Source organism: Xenopus laevis, chromosome 7L (genome assembly GCF_017654675.1).
Source record: "Xenopus laevis strain J_2021 chromosome 7L, Xenopus_laevis_v10.1, whole genome shotgun sequence".
Lineage (NCBI taxonomy): Eukaryota > Metazoa > Chordata > Amphibia > Anura > Pipidae > Xenopus > Xenopus laevis.
This window is the reverse complement of record NC_054383.1, coordinates 4,956,188-4,978,978: the sequence shown is the minus strand read 5'-3', so window position 1 is coordinate 4,978,978 and position 22,791 is coordinate 4,956,188. Positions and strand designations below refer to the sequence as shown.

At 40.5% G+C, this 22,791-nt stretch overlaps 1 protein-coding gene across 1 annotated transcript in view; it reads left to right on the top strand.

The window, feature by feature from the left end:
• Positions 1 to 22,791, top strand: part of inpp5f.L (inositol polyphosphate-5-phosphatase F L homeolog) — an 82,941-nt gene that overhangs the window by 25,156 nt on the left and 34,994 nt on the right. Inside the window, exon 2 of the mRNA XM_018225000.2 lies at positions 5,829 to 5,909. Within this exon, the coding sequence (XP_018080489.1) occupies positions 5,829 to 5,909 (81 nt within the window). The remainder of the gene's footprint in view (positions 1 to 5,828; positions 5,910 to 22,791) is intronic.

Below are 22,791 nucleotides of genomic sequence, written 5' to 3'. Positions count from 1 at the left end.
TGCGGGTTTCGGTTTGGGCTGCGAGGTCAGGTCTGGGTCTTAGAAATTGGTTCCGCACAGGACTCTAGCCCACAGTTATACTCTACTGAGCATGGAACCTGTTATCCAAAATGCTCGGAACCTGGGGTTTTACAGATAAAGGATCTTTCTGGCTCTTCATAGCTAAATTCTACTAGAAAATCATATAAACATTAAATAAAATGCTGGTTTTTCTTCCAATAAGGATTAATTATATATTAGTTGGGATCAAGTACAAGCTACTGTTTATTATTACACAGAAAAATATTTATTTTTTTTACATCTTGGATAAAACGGAATCTATGAGAGAAGGCCTTTTCGTAATTCTGCTGGTTTCCTGTAAAACGGATCCCATACCTGTACAATTGCCATTAGCAGTAAATTTACTTACTGTTTTTATGAAATTTCTATTTTAAGAATCTACTAAGAACTTTACTTTTGTCCCTACATGTCCTTAGGTTGAAATATCACACATTCTAAACATGAATTATAGAAGTCTGTCTTCTGAACAGTTTGATACCCAAAATGCCTAGACTATATCATGTGGCATTTAGAAACCACAAAATAAAATGAGACTTTTTTTGGCTTTTTTTGCTTTTATGTTCCCTAGGTTGACCCCATATAACCCTATATTTTTGCAGTAGACACGTTCTGACTAATCCAAAATGGGTAAATATCTATTTCAAAAACTTTGTTAAAGTAAGCATTTTTTTTTACAGGTATGAGACCTGTTATCTAGAATGCAGAATCCTGTACAGAGATAAAACATTATTAAGAATGACAGGGATCTTCTGAACAGAGTTGAATAAGTTTGGATTCATGTAGAAACATTTTGCTTTCCCAAAAGGATAGAGAAAAAGAGTCGCATCTCTGGGAAAAGAACAGCCATCACAACACTTCAGCAGGCCTACATTCAACGGCGCCGAACGCTGGTGAATTTAGCGTTTCTTCAGCAAACAAAGCGAAGACGCGCTAGCATTGCCTAATTTGCATATGGTGGGAAATGATAAGGTTCCATGGACGTATATGTCTCAACAAATACATTACAGTCCAGAGAACCTTAATAAAGACAATAGAGTTGTTCTAATGCCCACTGTATAGTTTATTTTCCATATCTTAGAAAATGGAGGGGGGAACCCGGTTACCCCAAAAAAAAATTATGGACCTTTATGGCGGAAGACGCCGGTGTTTTTTGCACTAAAAATTGAGGAAGTTCTATGCACTCCATTACATTCCCTTTAGGAAATCAGCGAAGTCCCTGAGGGCGGTAACGCTAGCGAATTGACGCTAGCGTTAGCCACTTTGCCCTTTAGGGAATCTGCCCCCATGTTTCCATTCTCTTCTTGCTGGGGCAAACGAGCAATATATGAATTATGGCCTTGTGGGTCCCCTATACCTCCTGGGCCCCCCTGCAGCCGCTATAGTTACACCCCTGTATTCAGAGTAGGAATATTCCGCTTACACAGCAAGGCGGCCTTTATACTTTATTCTGTATTTAAAAACAAAATAAATGGAAGCTAAACCCTACTTATCAACCCCTATATAATTTGCCAATAATAGGATTACAGCTGCATGAAGGACATCCATGCCTCGTTTCCTTCCTCACGGGACTCATTTCTTTCCCGCACATATTAATTTTATAGGACACTTAAGGCTCCGCCACAAAAGAGATCCGCCGCTCCTTCACGCTTCATATCTTCTTATCACATTACTCCTTGGCTTAAATTCTGTTGGAAATTTAAACCATGAAATTTTAATGGAGCTTTAACTGTTTGGTGCCCCGCTCCATAAAGTGTACCTGTTCTGTCTGCCCTGCTGGAGGGAGGGGAATGATGCGAGTTATGGTGGAGATATATATAAAATAACTGATTTTATTCACTTCTGTAAAGTCATGTATGAGCTTTAGCCATTTTAATTTGTTATAGCGGTGGTTTTTATAAGTAGTAGGCCTTATTTACACATTCTGATGGTATTTCGTAAAGTAACACTTACATCGCAATTTCAAATCCAATTCTATCTAGTCTCTTATTCAAATCAATGCATGGTTGGTAGGGTAATTTGGATCCTAGCAACCAGATTGCTGAAAAAGCCAACAACCCAATTAATCTCAAGCAGTGGGTTGGACTAGAACACAGTGATGGAAGCTTTTAAAATGTATCGTACTCTGGCCCTTTAAGACTATTCGCCACCGAAAACCTGCTGAATTGCTGTTTAAGTCAATGGGAGATGTTTGGAGTTGTTTGTAGCCTTGCATTCGAGTTTTTTTAAAATTGTGAATTGAATTTATTTTGAATTTGAATAGAGTTTTCGGGTCGATCCCATTCACCCAAGTGAATTCGATTTTTATATTATATTTTGATTGGTCGAATTTCGAGTTCATGGGAGTTTAAAAAAAAAAAAACTCGCATGCATTCAAAATTCGACCCTTGATAAAACGTGCCTTTAAATGCGATAGGTTGTAGTAATGTGCAGGTTGTGATTTTCCTGACCCGCACCCTCCACATGTCCTCCGTCCATCCGAGCCCGAATTCCCGAGTTCCTTTCACAGACCCTCCCTGCCGATGACATCACCAAAGGGGTGGGGTGCGCAGGCGCATGTCTGTAAAAGATGAACCCGGAAGTCGGAAAGCCGGCATTTGTAAGGTCGGCGCGGGGAGAGCAGTCAGAAGAGCTGAACCAGAAAGGATGGTGTGAGGTTGACCCAAACCCCGGCCTGCACATCACTAGTAGGTTGGACTATTAAAAGCTTATGTAGTAGACTATAGAGCAGGAGTCCTATATTTCAAGCTGTGGGCTACACTAGGACACGGCAGGGCTCATTTATAAACACTGGACATATTTGCCCGTGGGCAGTAACCCATAGCAACTAGGGATGCATCATATCCCCTATTTTGGATTCTGCCGAACCCCTGAATCCTTTGCAAAAGATTCGGCCGAATACCGAACCAAATCCGAATCCTAATTTGCATATGCAAATTAGGGGTGGGAAGGGGAATTTTTTTTTACTTACTTGATTTCCCTCCCCACCCCTCATTTGCATATTCAAATTAGGTTTCTGATTCGGTTTGGCCGGGGAGAAGGATTCGGGCCGAATCCAAATCCATCTGAAAAAGGCAGAATCCTGAACCAAATCCTGGATTTGGTGCATCCCTAATAGCAACCAATCAGTATAGACCTTTTTCATCTATCTGCAGGATAAACAACAAAAGCAAACATTTAATTGTTCTTAAGCATAGGAAAATGTAAGCTCCTCCACACTATTATTATTCATCATGTTTAGAATGAATTTAATGGCAGTAGTAAGTCAAGTAGAGCCTCTGAGCAGCTATAGGAAGCAATGCCCTTGAGCATAAATGTATTTCTCATTCACACAGGGAGTATCTCTCTCTCCTGGCTCTGAAAAAATGATCTTTTCCACTCTCCTGTATCATAACAAGAAATCATATTGCACTCCCGGTGCCTACCTACATGTAACACAAGCTTTGCTTTTAGTATTTATAGCATTATATCATCCCATAAATAATTATTTACTCCCTTTTTAATGTTCTGCTTGGATCCAAGGACAGTGAGATTTAAGGGTAACTCGACGTTGCATTACATTGATTAGAACAAACGATTTCCATGCGGGGTATTAGTGGCTCAAGGAGGTCAGTTTGTTGATCATGAAGACCGACCCCAAGCAGCCCATAATCTGGTTCTGATCCACTGGTTACAAATTCCTACTTTGTGGGTTATTTACAAAAATCCAAATTTATCTCATATTTATTTAAAAAAACCTCGACTAAACCCCCATGCTCGATTTGATCTTATTTATTAATAAAATAACCCAAATTAATCAGATGACGGAAAAACTTGGTAAAGTCAAACGTAAACTGGAATCACTCACATTTTTGGGCATCTTTCTTCGAATTGATCTATCTTTTTGAGTTTTTGCCCGAAAATCCAGAAAAAGTCTAATTTTCTGCCAAAAAACCCCAAAGGCCCTTATAGCTTAAATTTGGGATAGGTGCCTCTCCCATTGACTTATACAGGACCTCCAAGTCCAGATTTGTGGTGAGGCTGCAAAGGGCCTAGGATTTTTGTATTCAGGCTTTTTGCAGCATTGGGATATAATAGATCACTAGTGATGAGCGGATTTATTCGCCAGCCATAGATTCGCTGCAGAATTTCGACTTCGAATTTGCAGATTTGTCGTGAAAAAATGCCCATAAGAAAAAAACGCCCATTGACTTTAATGCATTTGGAGAAAAAAGTCGCCAAAAGAAAAAACTACCCTTGACTTTAATGCATTAGGACAAAAAAAGTCGCCATAAGAAAAAAACGGCCATTGTCTTTCATGCATTTGGAGCGAGAAAAATCATTGTGCTTGAAATTGTCGTGTGTAAAAATGCCCATTGACTTGAATGTTTTTTGCAAAATGTTGCCGTTTCGCGGCTTTTTCCATAGTTTCGCAATTTTTTTGGGGAAAGGGGACAGATCTGCACATCACTATAAATCACGAAAAAAAAAATCCAATTTTTTTTCCCTACAAAAAACTTGAGTTTTCAAGTAAAAAACAAAAACAAATGTTTTTTTCGAGTTTTTTTTTTTTACTATAATAAATAACCCCCTAAAAGCCAACTTCTAGGCTCTAAAAAAAATGGCTTTTGTTCAAAGGCTCCAGACATTTCAACATTTCTCTTCCCCTTGTGATAAACTCCAATAGGTTGTCTAGACCCATGGTCAGAATTGGACCTGAATGTCTCTACGGTGAGAAATGGCGAACTTCTGGGTTTACACAGACCCCTGTCTAGACAAGACCCCAAAAGGGGTGGTTAGTATGTTATAGTGGCCAGTTCTAAGCAACTTTTCAATTGGCCTTCATTTTTTTTTTTTTTATAGTTTTTTAATCTTTTGCGCCTTCTTCTGATTCTTTCCATCTTTTAAATAGGGGTCACTGACCCCATAAAAAAAAAAGACAAATACTCTGTAAGGCTACAAATGTATTGTAACTGCTACTTTTAATTTTCAGTTCTCTCCTGTTCATATTCCAGTCTCTTGTGGCTGAATTTACAAACTGGAGAGCTGCTGAATAAAAAGCTAAATAACTTAAAAACCACAAATAATAAAAAATGAAAAGCAATTACAAATTGTCTCAGAATATCCCTCTCTACATCATACGAAAAGTTAACTGAAAGGGGAACAGCCCCTTTAATTTATGTACATGATAAACGGCACTTAATTTAAAGGTAATGGTTTACCTTTGCAACATGCCCAATTCTTAGGTGTAGATGTTGCTAGTGATGGGCGGATAAATTTGCCAGGCACGAATTCGTGGCAAATCTCCACGTTTCGCCGCCGGCGAATACATTTTGTGAAATTTGGACGCGCTTCAGAAAAGTCGCTCCTGTCAAAACCGTTGCACGTTAAAACTATTCGGACGCCCATTGACTTTATCACCAGCGTCAAATTTGATGATTTTCGAGAATTTTTCGCTGGAAATTCACAAATTTTTCGGCGGAGCGAAACAGGAGAAATTGGCCCATCACTGGTTGCTGCGAATGCGTTATCTTGATGCTTGTTCCCAATATCCCCTGTGCTATCCGGGACAGGGTGCAGGGGCAGTGCAGAACTTCATCAATATACATCAATATATATAGGTATTGCATTGGTATTGTATTGTTACGTAATGACCAATCGTAAAAGAACTAATTACAGCGATTTGTTTCAGTTCCATATTATTAAATAAGTCCTGCATTAATATTTTTGGGTTTATTTATAGCAAAATTGAATAAAACCTTAAAGTATTTTTTATTTTTTTCCGTCCACAGCTACTGACTTACTGTTGGCCTGGAATCCAATCTGCTTGGGCCTGGTCGAAGGGATTATTGGGAAGGTTCAGCTTCACACTGGTAAGATTTTGGGCAGTTGTTATACATTAATGTATGTCCTTATCTCCAGTACAGATTGGGATTTAGTGCATGAAAGTCACATGGATTAGTGAGCTTGGAACACTGTCACTCCCTCGTAGTTTTATTTGCCCTTGCATCATGTTGCCATTTGTTCTGTTGCTTGAAAGTCAGCCGCTGATAACAAGACAAACAGAGAATTAAGTAAGATGTAAACACTGTTGCAATATTATTACTACTCTGTAATATATATATAATGCTGACCTATCACAAGGGGTTTTAGAAGGTATTTTAAAGGGGAACTCCACCTCAGAATGTTAAAAAATATTATTCCAAGCAAATTCCCTATGTACTTTCATTACACAGTTTAAGCATACTTCCCAACTGTCCCGTTTTTTCATGATTTTGACAGCTCAACCCACAGTCCCAGATTATTACAGAAATGTTCCCTCTTTCTCTTTGATCTCCTGCACTGAACAGCCAGAAAAAGATACAAAGTTTCTAGCTTAATTGGCTTTTGGCAGAGAGCCCAGAATACATGGCAACTGCACTTAGATACATTTATAGCAATTTAAAGGGATACTGTCATGGGGAATTTTTTTTTTTTCAAAATGAATCAGTTAATAGTGCTGCTCCAGCAGAATTCTGCACTGAAATCCATTTCTCAAAAGAACAAACAGATTTTTTTATATTCAATTTTGAAATCTGACATGGGGCTAGACATATCGTCAATTTCCCAGCTGCCCCAAGTCATGTAACTTGTGCTGTACTGCAAGTTGGAGTGATATCACCCCCTCTCTTCCCCCCCCCAGCAGCCAAACAAAAGAACAATGGAAAGGTAACCAGATAACACAAGATAACTGCCTGGTAGATCTAAGAACAACACTCAATAGTAAAAACCCATGTCCCACTGAGACACATTCAGTTACATTGAGAAGGAAAAACAGCAGCCTGCCAGAAAGCATTTCCTAAAGTGCAGGCACAAGTCACATGACTGGGGCAGCTGGGAAACTGACAATATGTCTAGCCCCAGATTTCAAAATTGAATATAAAAAAAATCTGTTTGCTCTTTTGAGAAATGGATTTCAGTGCAGAAGTCTGCTGGAGTAGCACTATTAACTGATGCGTTTTGAAAAAAAAAACATGTTTTCTATAGACAGGATCCCTTTAAAATTAGTATTGTAGCAATTTAAGATAAACAGGTCTCTGGGGAAACGGAAACTTACAGCTAAAAGGCTGTAATAACACATAAAACCTGACCCTAAAACCCCCAGAAATGTGTTCAAACTTTCCATAACCTGTCAAAATTAGTAAAATGCATGTGGTATTTAAGGGGTGTGGCCACAAAATGGGTGTGGTTTAAAATTTTGCCTTGCTTTGCATAGGCTTAGTCATAAATTCTCGCTACGCTTTGCTCTGCAATTTTTTTTGTCCCTCTTTCTAAAAAAAAGTGTGTTATCATCCCTTTCTGATTTTTACATTTTAAAAAAAAAGTATCGTAAGAGTCTCCTCCAGGTGTGTTAATTGTTTGCTACATTGATTTAGGAGTCAGAGCCAGCAGTGCACAATATATAAATAGACCGGACAATACTGGATTCCATAGTAAGCCTGTTTTCTCTTGATCGCCGAGGTGCTTGTGTATTTCTCCTCTGCAAAGGTGCTGGCTTTACGTTGCAGTTCAGTTTGTAGATCTGTGAGAAGCCTGACACCTGACTACCCAAGGGCACAAATGACATCGGTATAAATGGGGTCAGAGTTAAAGGGGTGGTTCACATTTAAGTTGACTTTTAAGTATGTTACATAGAATGGCTAATTCTAAGCAACTTTTCAATTCTCCATTTTTTCTTTTTCATTGTTTTTGAATGATTTTTCCTTCTTCTTATGACTCTTTCCAGCTTTCAACTGGGGTCACTGACCCCCATCTTAAAAATAAATGATCTCTAAGGCTACACATTTATAGTTATTGATCATTTTTATTCCTTGTCTTTCTATTCAGGCCTCTCCTGTTCATATCCCAGCCTCTTGATCAAATCAGTGCATGGTTGCTATGGAATTTGGGCCCTAGCAACCAGACTTCTGAAATTGCAAACTGGAGAGCAGCTGAATAAAAAGCTAAATAACTCAAAAACCACAAATAATAAAACATGAAAACCAACTGCATCACTCTCTACATTATACTAACAGTTAATTTAAAGGTGAACAACTCCTTTAAAGGCGTTTGATTAAAGATACAATGTGGGGGGGGGTAAGGCGCTGGCAATTCAGCTGAGAGGTAGAAAGCAGATACAGGTATTGGGTTTGTTATTCAAAATTTTTGGGACCAGGGGTTTTTGGAGACTTTGTTTTGTTATTACGAGTTATTGTATAGCTGAGTCAATGGTGGAAAAATCCACAAGGATTAAAGGGTCACCTCCTATAACCTACTTGTTAAAGGGGACCCGTCACCCAAAACAATTATTCATAATCCTATTTTATCACATTAGTCAAGCAAAATTAACTTTAATTGCACTATATAAATTATTTGAATCTTGTTTCCTTCAGTCTGGGAATTCATAATTATAACAAGCAGGCAGCAGCCATTTTGTGGACACTGTTATTAAGACAAGTCTTGTATCATCTCAGAATCTTGTTTGTGCACCAGAATGGGGGACCTGATGTCCATCCCCATGTCCTGGTTACACAATTAAATGGTAAAGAGAAAGGGGGAATGTGGGGAGAGCAGTGACATGTAGGAAGTGCTGAATGGAAAGTGAAAGTAATTGTCTGCCCCGCCTCTATGCCCAGGGCATTTGACAGCTGAGATGTTTAAATGAGCTTACAACAGCTATGAATGCTTTAATATAAAATAGAAATTGGATTTCATGTTTAATTTGAAAAGGACTTTTATTATACAGATTTTTGTGTCTGGGTGACAGGTCCACTTTAAAGGCTCCTCCCACTAACCCATAATTTGTATGTGTTGGATGATATATCTTGAATCACTGAAGGCATGCAAGGAGCACATTTTCTGTACCACTTATTTCCTGTTAATCTTCTGCTGCTTAGGAAATCGAAACCAGTGCCTGTGAGCTACACCAGGCTGGCAAGTCTGCAGAGGCCTATTAATGAGAGACCTGAATGGAAGGGTTAGAGGGGAAGGCTGCGAGCTTGTCATCAAAACATTCTAGCAGCCCAGTGTAGTTAGTCTTGGTTCTGACTTGTCATCAAAGCATTCTAGCAGCCCAGTGCAGTTAGTCTTGGTTCTGACTTTTCACCAAAACATTCTAGCAGCCCAGCGCAGTTAGTCTTGGTTCTGACTTGTCATCAAAACATTCTAGCAGCCCAGTGCAGTTAGTCTTGGTTCTGACTTGTCATCAAAACATTCTAGCAGCCCAGTGCAGTTAGTCTTGGTTCTGACTTGTCATCAAAACATTCTAGCAGCCCAGTGCAGTTAGTCTTGGTTCTGGACTTGTCACCAAAACATTCTAGCAAGCCCAGTGCAGTTAGTCTTGGTTCTGACTTGTCATCAAAACATTCTAGCAGCCCAGTGCAGTTAGTCTTGGTTCTGACTTGTCATCAAAACATTCTAGCAGCCCAGTGCAGTTAGTCTTGGTTCTGACTTGTCATCAAAACATTCTAGCAGCCCAGTGCAGTTAGTCTTGGTTCTGACTTGTCATCAAAACATTCTAGCAGCCCAGTGCAGTTAGTCTTGGTTCTGACTTGTCATCAAACATTCTAGCAGCCCAGTGCAGTTAGTCTTGGTTCTGAATTGTCATCAAAACATTCTAGCAGCCCAGTGCAGTTAGTCTTGGTTCTGACTTGTCATCAAAACATTTCTAGCAGCCCAGTGCAGTTAGTCTTGGTTCTGACTTGTCATCAAAACATTCTAGCAGCCCAGTGGCAGTTAGTCTTGGTTCTGACTTGTCATCAAAACATTCTAGCAGCCCAGTGCAGTTAGTCTTGGTTCTGACTTGTCATCAAAACATTCTAGCAGCCCAGTGCAGTTAGTCTTGGTTCTGACTTGTCACCAAAACATTCTAGCAGCCCAGTGCAGTTAGTCTTGGTTCTGACTTGTCATCAAAAACATTCTAGCAGGCCCAGTGCAGTTAGTCTTGGTTCTGACTTGTCACCAAAAACATTCTAGCAGCCCAGTGCAGTTAGTCTTGGTTCTGACTTGTCACCAAAACATTCTAGCAGCCCAGTGCAGTTAGTCTTGGTTCTGACTTGTCATCAAAACATTCTAGCAGCCCAGTGCAGTTAGTCTTGGTTCTGACTTGTCATCAAAACATTCTAGCAGCCCAGTGCAGTTAGTCTTGGTTCTGACTTGTCATCAAAACATTCTAGCAGCCCAGTGCAGTTAGTCTTGGTTCTGACTTGTCATCAAAACATTCTAGCAGCCCAGTGCAGTTAGTCTTGGTTCTGACTTTTCACCAAAACATTCTAGCAGCCCAGTGCAGTTAGTCTTGGTTCTGACTTGTCATCAAAACATTCTAGCAGCCCAGTGCAGTTAGTCTTGGTTCTGACTTGTCATCAAAACATTCTAGCAGCCCAGTGCAGTTAGTCTTGGTTCTGACTTTTCACCAAAACATTCTAGCAGCCCAGTGCAGTTAGTCTTGGTTCTGACTTGTCATCAAAACATTCTAGCAGCCCAGCGCAGTTAGTCTTGGTTCTGACTTTTCACCAAAACATTCTAGCAGCCCAGCGCAGTTATTCTTGGTTCTGACTTGTCATCAAAACATTCTAGCAGCCCAGTGCAGTTAGTCTTGGTTCTGATTTGTCATCAAAACATTCTAGCAGCCCAGTGCAGTTAGTCTTGGTTCTGACTTGTCACCAAAACATTCTAGCAGCCCAGTGCAGTTAGTCTTGGTTCTGACTTGTCACCAAAACATTCTAGCAGCCCAGTGCAGTTAGTCTTGGTTCTGACTTGTCATCAAAACATTCTAGCAGCCCAGTGCAGTTAGTCTTGGTTCTGACTTGTCATCAAAACATTCTAGCAGCCCAGTGCAGTTAGTCTTGGTTCTGACTTGTCACCAAAACATTCTAGCAGCCCAGTGCAGTTAGTCTTTTTTCTGACTTGTCACCAAAACATTCTAGCAGCCCAGTGCAGTTAGTCTTGGTTCTGACTTGTCACCAAAACATTCTAGCAGCCCAGTGCAGTTAGTCTTGGTTCTGACTTGTCACCAAAACATTCTAGCAGCCCAGTGCAGTTAGTCTTGTTTCTGACTTGTCACCAAAACATTCTAGCAGCCCAGTGCAGTTAGTCTTGGTTCTGACTTGTCACCAAAACATTCTAGCAGCCCAGTGCAGTTAATCTTGGTTCTGACTTGTCACCAAAACATTCTAGCAGCCCAGTGCAGTTAGTCTTGGTTCTGACTTGTCATCAAAACATTCTAGCAGCCAAGTGCAGTTAGTCTTGTTTCTGACTTGTCACCAAAACATTCTAGCAGCCCAGTGCAGTTAGTCTTGGTTCTGACTTGTCCCCAAAACATTCTAGCAGCCCAGTGCAGTTAGTCTTGGTTCTGATTTGTCACCAAAACATTCTAGCAGCCCAGTGCAGTTAGTCTTTTTTCTGACTTGTCACCAAAACATTCTAGCAGCTCAGTGCAGTTAGTCTTGGTTCTGACTTGTCATCAAAACATTCTAGCAGCCCAGTGCAGTTAGTCTTGGTTCTGACTTGTCATCAAAACATTCTAGCAGCCCAGTGCAGTTAGTCTTGGTTCTGACTTGTCACCAAAACATTCTAGCAGCCCAGTGCAGTTAGTCTTGGTTCTGACTTGTCACCAAAACATTCTAGCAGCCCAGTGCAGTTAGTCTTGGTTCTGAGTTGTCAACAAAACATTCTAGCAGCCCAGTGTAGTTAGTCTTGGTTCTGACTTGTCCCCAAAACATTCTAGCAGCCCAGCGCAGTTAGTCTTGGTTCAGACTTGTCACCAAAACATTCTAGCAGCCCAGCGCAGTTAGTCTTGGTTCTGACTTGTCACCAAAACATTCTAGCAGCCCAGTGCAGTTAGTCTTGGTTCTGACTTGTCACCATACATTCTAGCAGCCCAGTGTAGTTAGTCTTGGTTCTGATTTGTCCCCAAAACATTCTAGCAGCCCAGTGCAGTTAGTCTTGGTTCTGACTTTTCACCAAAACATTCTAGCAGCCCAGTGCAGTTAGTCTTGGTTCTGACTTTTCACCAAAACATTCTAGCAGCCCAGTGCAGTTAGTCTTGGTTCTGACTTGCAAGCAAAACTAGAGCATGCATTGTCAGAAACACCTTCATCTTACAGACCTAACAGGCTTGCTACGCTTGTCACTTACTATCAGATAGCTGCTCAAAATAAATATTTGTGACTTTGGAAATGTTCAAGGACATTACCTGATTAGTCCCAGCCAGCAGTGCTGTATTACCAACACACCCATTATTCTTTTATTTCTTTGTTATACAGAGGCATTGCCCCATCTCTTGTGATACAGGGCGGAAGGTGAAACAGACTTAAAGGGATACATGATTTGTTTTTTAAATGCATCAGTTAATAGCTCTGCTCTAGCAGAATTCTGTACTGAATACATTTCTCAAAAGAGCAAACAGATTTTTTTATATTTAATTTTGAAATCTGACATGGGGCTAGACATATTGTCAGTTTCCCAGCTGCCCCAAGTCAGGGTACTTGTGCTCTGATAAACTTCAATCACTCTTTACTGCTGTACTGCAAGTGATATCACTCCCTCACTTTCCCCCCAGCAGCCTAACAGAACAATGGGAAGGTAAGCAGATAGCAGCTCCCTAACACAAGATAACAGCTCCCTGTTAGATCTAAGAACAGCACTCAGTAGTAAAATCCTGGTCCCACTGAGACACATTCAGTTACATTGAGTAGGAGAAACAACAGCCTGTCAGAAAGCAGTTCCATCCTAAAGTGCTGGCTCTTTCTGAAATCACATGACCAGGCAAAATGACCTGAGATGCACCTACACACCAATATTACAACTAAATACACTTGCTGGTTCAGGAATGACATTTTATATTGTAAACAGTGTCATTTAGAAATAAAAAATACATCATAAAAATCATGACAGAATCCCTTTAAGCTGTCCATACAACAGAGAGATCCACTCGTTTGGCAATGTCACCAAACAAGCGGATTTCTCCCAGATACACCCACCAAGATCCGATCGTGGGCCATAGGGCTCAATGATTGGATCATAATGAAAGTTATACGGGCCGTCGGATCGCGGGACCACACAAACAAACAGATACTGTCCACGATCCGACTGGATTTTTACCCCTACCCGATCTGGCCAACTCTCGGGTATCGATCTGGGAAGCCCATCGGAGGGCCCCATACACTGGCCAACAAGCTGCCGCTTAGTAGCTTTTATCTGCCCTAAAGGTGTTACAATTACGATCTTTCCTGGAAAAAGATGTTTCCAAGAAAGATCGTTCATTTCAAACGTGTAGAGCTGAATGGTCAGATATACATATAGAAACAATAGAATTCTACCTGTATCTGATGATTCAGCACTAACAATGGCCGATGTTCAGGTGCCTTCAAAGGCACCCGATCAAAATTTTCCGAGGTGGCCGTTAAGTCTTTTGCCAATATCGGTTGGCTCTTTTCCCACCATACACACACTGAATATTGTACAAAAATTAGTTTTGTACGATATTATCTGTGCGTCTATGTCCACCTTAACAATGGCCGATGTTCAGTTCCTTCAAAAGGAGCCCGATCAAAATTTTCCAGACAGCCTGAACGATGAGCCAACAGATATCCGAGTTGTCTTTCGATATCGGTCGGTTCATCTCCCACCATACACCCACTGAATATCGTACATAAATTAGTTTCAACGCAATATTATCCATGTGTTTACGGCCACAAACTATATTCAGTGTGTGTATGTCAGGAGACAAGTTGACTGATATCAGCAGCGGACTTGGATATCAGTAGACTCGTCGATCATACTGGTTGTAAAATTTTGATTGGGCTCCTTTGAAGTCACCAAACATCGGCCATTGTTAGTGCTGAATTCATAAGATACAGGTAGAATTCTATTGTTTCTATATTTATATCTGACCATTCAGCTCTACACGTGTGTATTGAAACTAATGATCTTTCCTGGAATCCAGGAAAGATCGTAATTGTAACGTCTATGGCCTTTAGGCTAATGCGCATGTTTTGACTCTGTTCTTCCCATCGTCACATCATCCAAAATGAATAACCGGCAGCCAGTGAGGCAAGACTGAAACTGCAAGCTCAGCCAATAATATCCCTACGGATGCTTGGAAACAAAATAAGATATAAATGACCACACTCAGGGGCAAATTCACTAAGCGCCGAAGCGCCGAACGATAGCGTTAATTTGCTAGCGTTTGGCATTTTCGTTACTTTGCAAATTCACTAACGAACGCTGGCGTAGATTCACTAGTGTTACTTCGCACCCTTACGCCTGCCGAATTTTCGCTACGGACGTAACTACGCAAATTCACTAACTTGCGCAGTGTACTGAACGCTACCTTTTACGCTAGACTTCCTTCGCCACCTCAGACCAGGCGAAGCGCAATAGAGTAGATAGGGATTGCTTCAAAAAAAGTCCCAAAAAACGCTGGCGTGTTTTCTACATTATGGGTGATAGGCTGAAAAAGATCGAAAAATTTTTTGGGGCTCCCCTCCTTCCCCCCTACATTTCCTGACTCATGGCAACTTACCTAGACAGTGGGCACATGTGTAGGGCAAAATAACATTTTTATTTGATGTTTTGAAGGTTTTCTAGGCATTTGTAGTGCTGATACGTATTCCTCCATTGAAATTTGAATTTGTCGCCGTATGCTAATTAGCCTTCGCTAGCGTAACTTCGCTTCACTTAGCGAATCAACGCTAGCGCAACTTCGCAATCTTACGCTACCCCTGTGCGCAACTTCGGATTTTAGTGAATTTGCGGAGCGCTGGCGAAACTACGAATGTTAGTGAATTTGCCCCTTATAGCAATTAAAAAAATGAAGGCATATTGACCCTATAGAATCATGCACATATATTCTTTTTCCTATATGGCTATTACTGTCCTGCTGTAAAACAAAGACTAGGGTCTTTTTAAATCTGCATGGCTTCCCACCTATAATCTGCTATTAAAATATATCTGAGGTGGTAGTCTCTGAACTAATTCTCTTGTGGCACTCAAGCCAATAGAATTTAATACCATCTGGCTCTGTTACTGTCCCCAAGTCACTGGCACAATAGAAGGGCAGAACGCTGAAAACAAGATGTAGCCTTCTAATTGGGACGGGAAATCCACATCTATAATTGCCTACAACTGTTAGAAAAAAGCCTTTTTTTATTCTGAATCTGAATATTTCTCAAAAAAAAAAAAAAAAAGAGACTCCATCCTAAAACTGTTCTTTGCCTAATGAAAGTACATTTAATTTTAATACACACGAAAAATTGAAAGATGTTCATCGTCCTTTTATTTTATTGGGTTTTGTGACATCATTGATTGTGTTCGAACACGTTTAGTGATGTCACTGTACAGGAACATGTTTGTTTAATGATGTCACGTGCAGTGTTCACGCCAATTTTATACCATCTCTGGGCAGGGCTGTGTATTTCCCAGTCTGAGGAAATGAGCATTATGACATACAGGAAAATTAAGGGAAACTAAGCCGTTTATTTCCCCCTTACTAAGCACGACTTCCATCAGATAAACACCAGAGGATATGAAACTTCAGCATTTTTGGTTTCTGCTTTCAGTTTCCATCACAGACTGCGGGTTTGGTGCTCAACTCTTTAATTTTGTCTGTAATTACAGAAACTTAATTTGCTCCGCCGGCTGAAGTAATCATACTCAGCTCAGCATATCCCCGCTGCTCCCTAAGTAACCATTTTGCATTTGCTTAGATACAAAGCCATGGGAAATCCATCAGGGAGACCTACTTTTACATAATCTCTGTTGCTGCTGATGATTAGTTTCTAGCTGCAAATAGCACAGAGCCAGCACTAACCCCCTACTATCAGCAGAACTTACTGGTACTAGTTACAACCAATACTCTAATCAGCACAATTTTCATTGAACGGGAAGCTTTTATGTAGTAAGGAGCCTTTTTAATTCTGTTTAAAACTGATATTAATTTTGTTATGTTTTTGATTTGTGAATTATTCAAGGTGCTTCTGGGCCTGCTGACATCTCCCAAGGTACCAGACCTGATGCCATCTCCCCTGATTACCTCCCCCCCAATGCTTACCTCCATTGCTTGGACAGGGAATCGAGGGGAACAGAATGGAATGAAAAAACTTGATTAAATTGGATTGCGAAAAAAAACACAAAATCGGGGGGGGGGGGAACCCGAATTGCTTGAATTTTTGGTTTTTTTTCCAGAATTGCTTGAATATTTTGGACTTTTTCCCCGAATCTCTCGAATTTTTGCACCTTTCTGAAAACCCCAAAAAGTCGGACTTTCAGACTCTCAGACCATGAAAACTTCAAATTGAGATAGGTGCCTCTCACATTGACTTATGCAGGACCTCTACCCGAAAACCCCAAAAAGTCTGACTTTTTCAGACTCTCAGACCATGAAAACTTCAAATTGAGATAGGTGCCACTCCCATTGACTTGTACAGGACCTCTACAGGTCTGAGATGGTGGATTTTTTGGATTTGGGCTTTTTGCAGCATCGTGATATAATAATAATAAAAGTTTTTTTCCTCTAAAAATTTGAGTTTTCTAGTGAAAAAAAATAAAAAATTTCGAGATTTAAAAAGACCTTGATTGGCAGTTTAAAAAAATCGTGTTTTGACTTTGTGCCACCTCTGAGACATGGTTCTAAACACCCCTATCCGCTGTTTTTACACCATAGCCCCTTGCTCCCTCCCCAGCCACATCATTGACCACCCTGTAAAAGCCCTGAGGCACTCCATATAGTCACCCCTGCACAAGAGCATAAGAAATGAGTCTAGTCCTGGTGGCCACCCGCTGCCAGGGAGATACACACACACACCAGAAGTGATGTGGCTGCCAACCTCACTGTGCAACTTTCCCGATAGAGAGCCATTGTGGGGAAGTCCTATTAGTTAATTGAAGTCAACATTCAATTGAATCATTTCCAGTGATCAGCTATAGTGTAACCGGCCGTAGATGTAGAGATATTGCCTTGGCATACAAAGTATTTGTTTGGGGGGGGTTTGGATGTGTTTCTTAGGTATAATAGGACTAGGCATGGCATGTATATTACAGATGTACTAAATAAATGTACTCTGGTAACCGATGGAGGTGCACAAGACAGGGGTGTCCCTTAGTCCCCGTTGTTATCATTGAAACACTGACTTGTGATATTTGACAAAAAGATGGTGTGGTTTAATTATAAAATGGCAGAAAAATAGATATCCCCCTACTCATGCCCTACAGCACGTTAAAGGGATCCTGTCATCAGAAAACATGTTTTTTTCAAAAAGCACCAGTTAATAGTGCTACTCCAGCAGAATTCTGCACTGAAATCCATTTCTCAAAAGAGCAAACAGATTTTTTTATATTCAATTTTGAAATCTGACATGGGGCTAGATATTTTGTCAATTTCCCAGCTGCCCCCAGTCATGTGACTTGTGCCTGCACTTTAGGAGAGAAATGCTTTCTGGCAGGCTGCTGTTTTTCCTTCTCAATGTAACTGAATGTGTCTCAGTGGGACATGGGATTTTACTATTGAGTGTTGTTCTTAGATCTACCAGGCAGCTGTTATCTTGAGCTGCTATCTGGTTACCTTCCCATTGTTCTTTTGTTTGGCTGCTGGGGGGAAAAAGGGAGGGGGTGATATCACTCTAACTTGCAGTACAGCAGTAAAGAGTGATTGAAGTTTATCAGAGCACAAGTCACATGACTTGGGGCAGCTGGGAAATTGTCAGATTTCAAAATTGAATATAAAAAAAATCTTTGCTCTTTTGAGAAATGGATTTCAGTGCAGAATTCTGCTGGAGCAGCACTATTAACTGATTCATTTTGAAAAATGTTTTTTTTTTCCCATGACAGTATCCCTTTAAAGAACGAGAGGAGTATACCGGTTTCCCCCACCAGAAGTTCAGGCTATCTTCTGATAGGTGCCCTAAAACCCCCTTTTATATGATGGTTTTCCAGGCGGTGCTCCTTCCCCCAAACACCCTTATTTTTATAAGTTTTTTTTTTATTATTTACACCTGTAAAACCAATAAACGACGTTTAAGATAAACAATGGGACTAGTCATATGGTGTCACACAAACATTTTATTGACTTTTCAGAGATATTTAAAAATGAGCACAAAAAAAAAGTCCTGGTTTTTGTTGGGAATTTCCCAGACCATGACATTTTTAAATGTTTTCTTTTACCGGTAGCCGTTGATATTACCGGACATTTATCTTGTTTAAAAGCCATAATACGACGTGGCCGGAAATCTGGAAACTGAAATGATTTGACCCGGGCAATAATAACCAGGCCCTGCTGCTACTGTCCTTTTGTGCGGATAATCTACTGCCTGTTATCTGCTGTGATTTCCTCCGGGAGCCGAATAAAAATAGCTCTGCTAAAATCGCTGAGCAGCTGTGAAATTCTGAAAACAGACGGTGTCAGATAATCATCTAAATCTGGCCTTCGCCATTATTATTTCATTTATTATCCCTCGTTCCTTTCCGCCACCTACATATAGGGTGTAAATGAATATACACAGCTCCTGATTAAGTTGACCCTAGTGCATGGCTGTGATAGGGACCTTAGCTTGTAACCTACGTGGGTGCTGAAGCTCTGCGTGACGTCATAGCCCTAGATAAATAAGCGATAATCATATTGAATAATTCTAGGAAAAAAAATTAATTGGTCTGCAGATGACCGTGGTCACCACCAAGTCATTTGCCGTCTTCCAGAACACAGGCAGAATTCGAGCAACTGCCACCTAGAACTTCATATTGAATACCATTAAAGCTTTTCTGTAGTTGCAGACCTGTTTTCTCATTGTAGGAATCCCCTCCTAGCCAGGCTCAACTCTGCAATTCAGCTTTATGTAATACACATATTTATGGGGCTCTGTAGCTGTTTTTAAAAATGAAAAATTTGATGACATGCAGTTTTTGCAGCCATCCACTTAAAGGTAAACTGCATTGCATTTATATTGCTATTAGTCATGTGCGGGTCAACTAAAAGCAGACATGCGCCCGACCCAAACACAGTCCAGCAGCGCCTGCACCAACCCTAACGCGGTGCGCTCTTTCATTTACCTGCCCCACTATGATGTCATGGAAGAACATCGAAGCGGAAGTGGGGCAGTAGACTTGTGTGCCACGTGGGCTTCAGGTCGGCCCACTAGTGATGTGGGGTCGGGGTTTTCCCGACCCACACCTGACCCTAACCTGCCCTCCTTCAGCCCGCACTCGCCCACACTTCCAGGTTCCTGTTAAAGACCCGCCCTGCCTATGATGTTACAAAAGGGACGGGGCGAGCAAACGCGAGTAGTGCGAGGTCGACCCGAACCCGCCCGACCCGTTGGTAAACCTGCGGGTATCAGGTCAGCCCGCACATCACTACAGCCCACACATCACTAATTGCTATCTGGTTGGTAGGGTCATTGACTTTTGCACGCAGGGGGTGATTGGGCTGATGCACTGGAGCTTCTGATAAATAATATAGGAATCTAAACAACCATTCTGCTGTCTATTTGCTATGCTGATCCTAGGCAGCATGTTTAACAGGGAACCATAATGTATGGGCACAGGGTCCATTTAAAATGGTTGTTCACCTTCCAAACACTTTTTTCAGTTCACATTGTTCACCAGAAATATAGACTGTTTTTTTTTTCAATTGCTTTCCGTTTTTTAATTTTTTTTTTTTTTTTTTTTTACAGTTTTTCCAAAATGTAACTTTAAATTTGAATGTTCCTGTCTCTGGTATTTCAGTCTGGCAGCTGAGTGATCCAGGTGCAGATTCTACCATTCGCTCCAATTAATTAATTGACCCATTTCTCAGTAGGATCTATGGGGAACATAAATGCAACTATTGTATCAATTCTAACAGCTGCCTTTAATGAAACGCAAAGACTCTTCTCTGCAGGGACAAAGATAAGAAATGGATCAATTGATGGATCGATTTAGTTACAGGGTCGCTGACCCCCCTTCCAGAGCTGCTTTAGAAATGCATAATAAGGGAAAAGAATGAACTTAAAACATCAATATTAGAAAAAAAGGTCACACATAAAAAAGTAATTGGAAAATGTCTTTATTTCTGGTGAACAATCTGAAACCAACAGAATTGAAAAAAGTGTTGGAAGGTGAACCACCCCTTAAAATAAACTAATGATATGTTATTTCAAAAATAATGCATTAATTCTGGAAATGGAGACTGAGGGGCATATTCATGAAAGGTTACAAAGACAACCTGGTACGAAATTGCCTGTAAAAAAAAAAAATAAACATCCAAAACTCTTCTGTGCACCTCCTAATTGTGGATTCAGAGTCCTGCAACTTTCAGAGTTCTGCACCAGCATTTTTACCTGCCGAGATCAGGCCTTTATCCCAGTCCCTCTACAAGCTGGCCCTTAGAAAACATTTGTAATATTGGTGTGTAGGTGCATCTCAGGTCATTTTGCCTGGTCATGTACTTTCAGAAAGAGCCAGCACTTTAGGATGGAACTGCTTTCTGGCAGCCTGTTGTTTCTCCTACTCAATGTAACTGAATGTGTCTCAGTGGGACCTGGATTTTACTATTGAGTGTTGTTCTTAGATCTACCAGGCAGCTGTTATCTTGTGTTAGGGAGCTGCTATCTGGTTACCTTCCCATTGTTCTGTTGTTAGGCTGCTGGGGGTAAAGGGAGGGGTGATATCACTCCAACTTGCAGTACAGCAGTAAAGAGTGACTGAAGTTTATCATAGCACAAGTCACGTGACTGGGGACAGCTGGGAAACTGACAATATGTCTAGCCCCATGTTAAATTTCAAAATGAAATAAAAAAAATCTGTTTGCTATTTTGAGAAACGGATTTCAGTGCAGAATTCTGCTGGAGCAGCACTATTAACTGATGTGTTTTGAAGAAAACATTTTTTCCCATGACAGTATCCCTTTAAAGCCAGAAGCACCAAAGTTTGGGCAAGGTGGGAAGAGAGGCAGAGAAGCCTATGTTGTGACCCTATCCATGACTTGGCTAACACTCGGGGGCAGATTTATCAAGGGTCGAATTTTCGAGTTTCTAAAAATTCCCATCAACTCTCATAAACTCGAAATTAAAAAAAAAACATAAAAATATATGTTTTTTTCAAAAGTCCACCAAATGACTCCAAATTGATTGTAGGAGGTCCCCTATAGGCTAAAACACCAATTCAGCAAGTTTTAGATGGCGAATAGTCGAATTTGAATTCTTAAAGGGGCAGTACATGATAAATTTCAAAATTCAAATTTAGAATTTTTTTTTTAAATTCGAATCTAATTTGGACTATTCCCTAGTCGAATTACACTAAAATAAACTCGGAATTCGGATTTAAAAATTCAAATTTTTAATTTGATAAATCTGCCCCTCAACTTGCTGCAGGAAGGCCTGGATTTGAGGCAAGGTCTAGGGTGCACATTTTAGGGGTGGCATGCCCCCCCCCCCGTACATTTTCATTCTTGCTCCTGGTGCACAGGATAATTTAATGGTCTTGGGGAAATCTTGCCCGGACTCTATGGTAGTCCACAAAACGAGATAGAGCCAATGCCTGGGGTTGATTTCTAAATGTAGGTGCTAAATTGCCCCAGTGCAATTGTCCATGTATTATCTCTTGATCACAGTGATCTGAATGTGCAGCAGCAGCTGTTTAGTGACAGAGCCCATATCCAACCATTTCTGACTTTAATAGTCATGCCTCTCAGCTACTTTATTCAGGTGCCCCCGAATGGGTAGCTTTCAGTGCTAAATAAATTGAATGCGACAGCAGAGGATAATCAGACTGTTTTCTTTACTGCTGTGTCACGCCGAGGGGAAATTGTAGAGCGGAATCTGGTTTCTGTTAGGAAGCAAGATTAGGAAAACAATTCTGCAAAATAAAAACATTATAGCTGATGTCAGAGCCCTTGTGTTTTACACTGCCTGTGTCCTCAATTCATCCACACAAGGACAGATAGAGAGGTCGCATAGTTGTGCCTGAGTCACAGCCAAGATCTTGCAGATATATTGGAAGCACTAGGCCCACATCTACAGCACACATTTTACACTTTATTAACTGTAAAGCCATGAGGAGTGGTGTGGAAATCACTTTTCTCTGTCTATACATGTATGAGACTATCCAAAATTCTCATAATGGATAATGGAGCTTTCCTTAATATAGATCCCCATACCTTAAGTCTTCTAGAAAATCATGTAAACATTAAATAAACCCAATAGGCTGGTTTTGCTTCCAATAAGGATTAATTTTATCTTATTCAGGATCATGTACAAGCACCTTTTTTTTTTAATAACAGGTATGGGACCTGTTATCCAGAATTCTCAGGACCTGGGCTTTTCCGGATAATGGAGCTTTCCTTAATATAGATCCCCATACCTTAAATCTACTAGAAAATCATATAAACATTAAATAAACCCAATAGGCTGGTTTTTGCCTTCAATAAGGATTAATTTTATCTTATTCGGGATCAAGTACAAGCTACTCTATTATTATTACAGGTATAGGACCTGTTATCCAGAATTCTCAGGGTCTGGGGGGTTTCAGGATCATGGAGCTTTCCTAAATATACATCCCCATACCTTAAGTCTACTAGAAAATCATATAAACATTAAATAAACCCAATAGGCTGGTTTTGCTTCCAATAAGGATTGATTTTTATTTTATTCAGGATAAAGTACAAGCTACTGTTTTATTATTACAGGTATAAGACCTGTTATCCAGAATGCTCTTGACCTGGGGTTTTCCGGTTAACAGATATTTCCGTAATTTGGATCTTCATACATT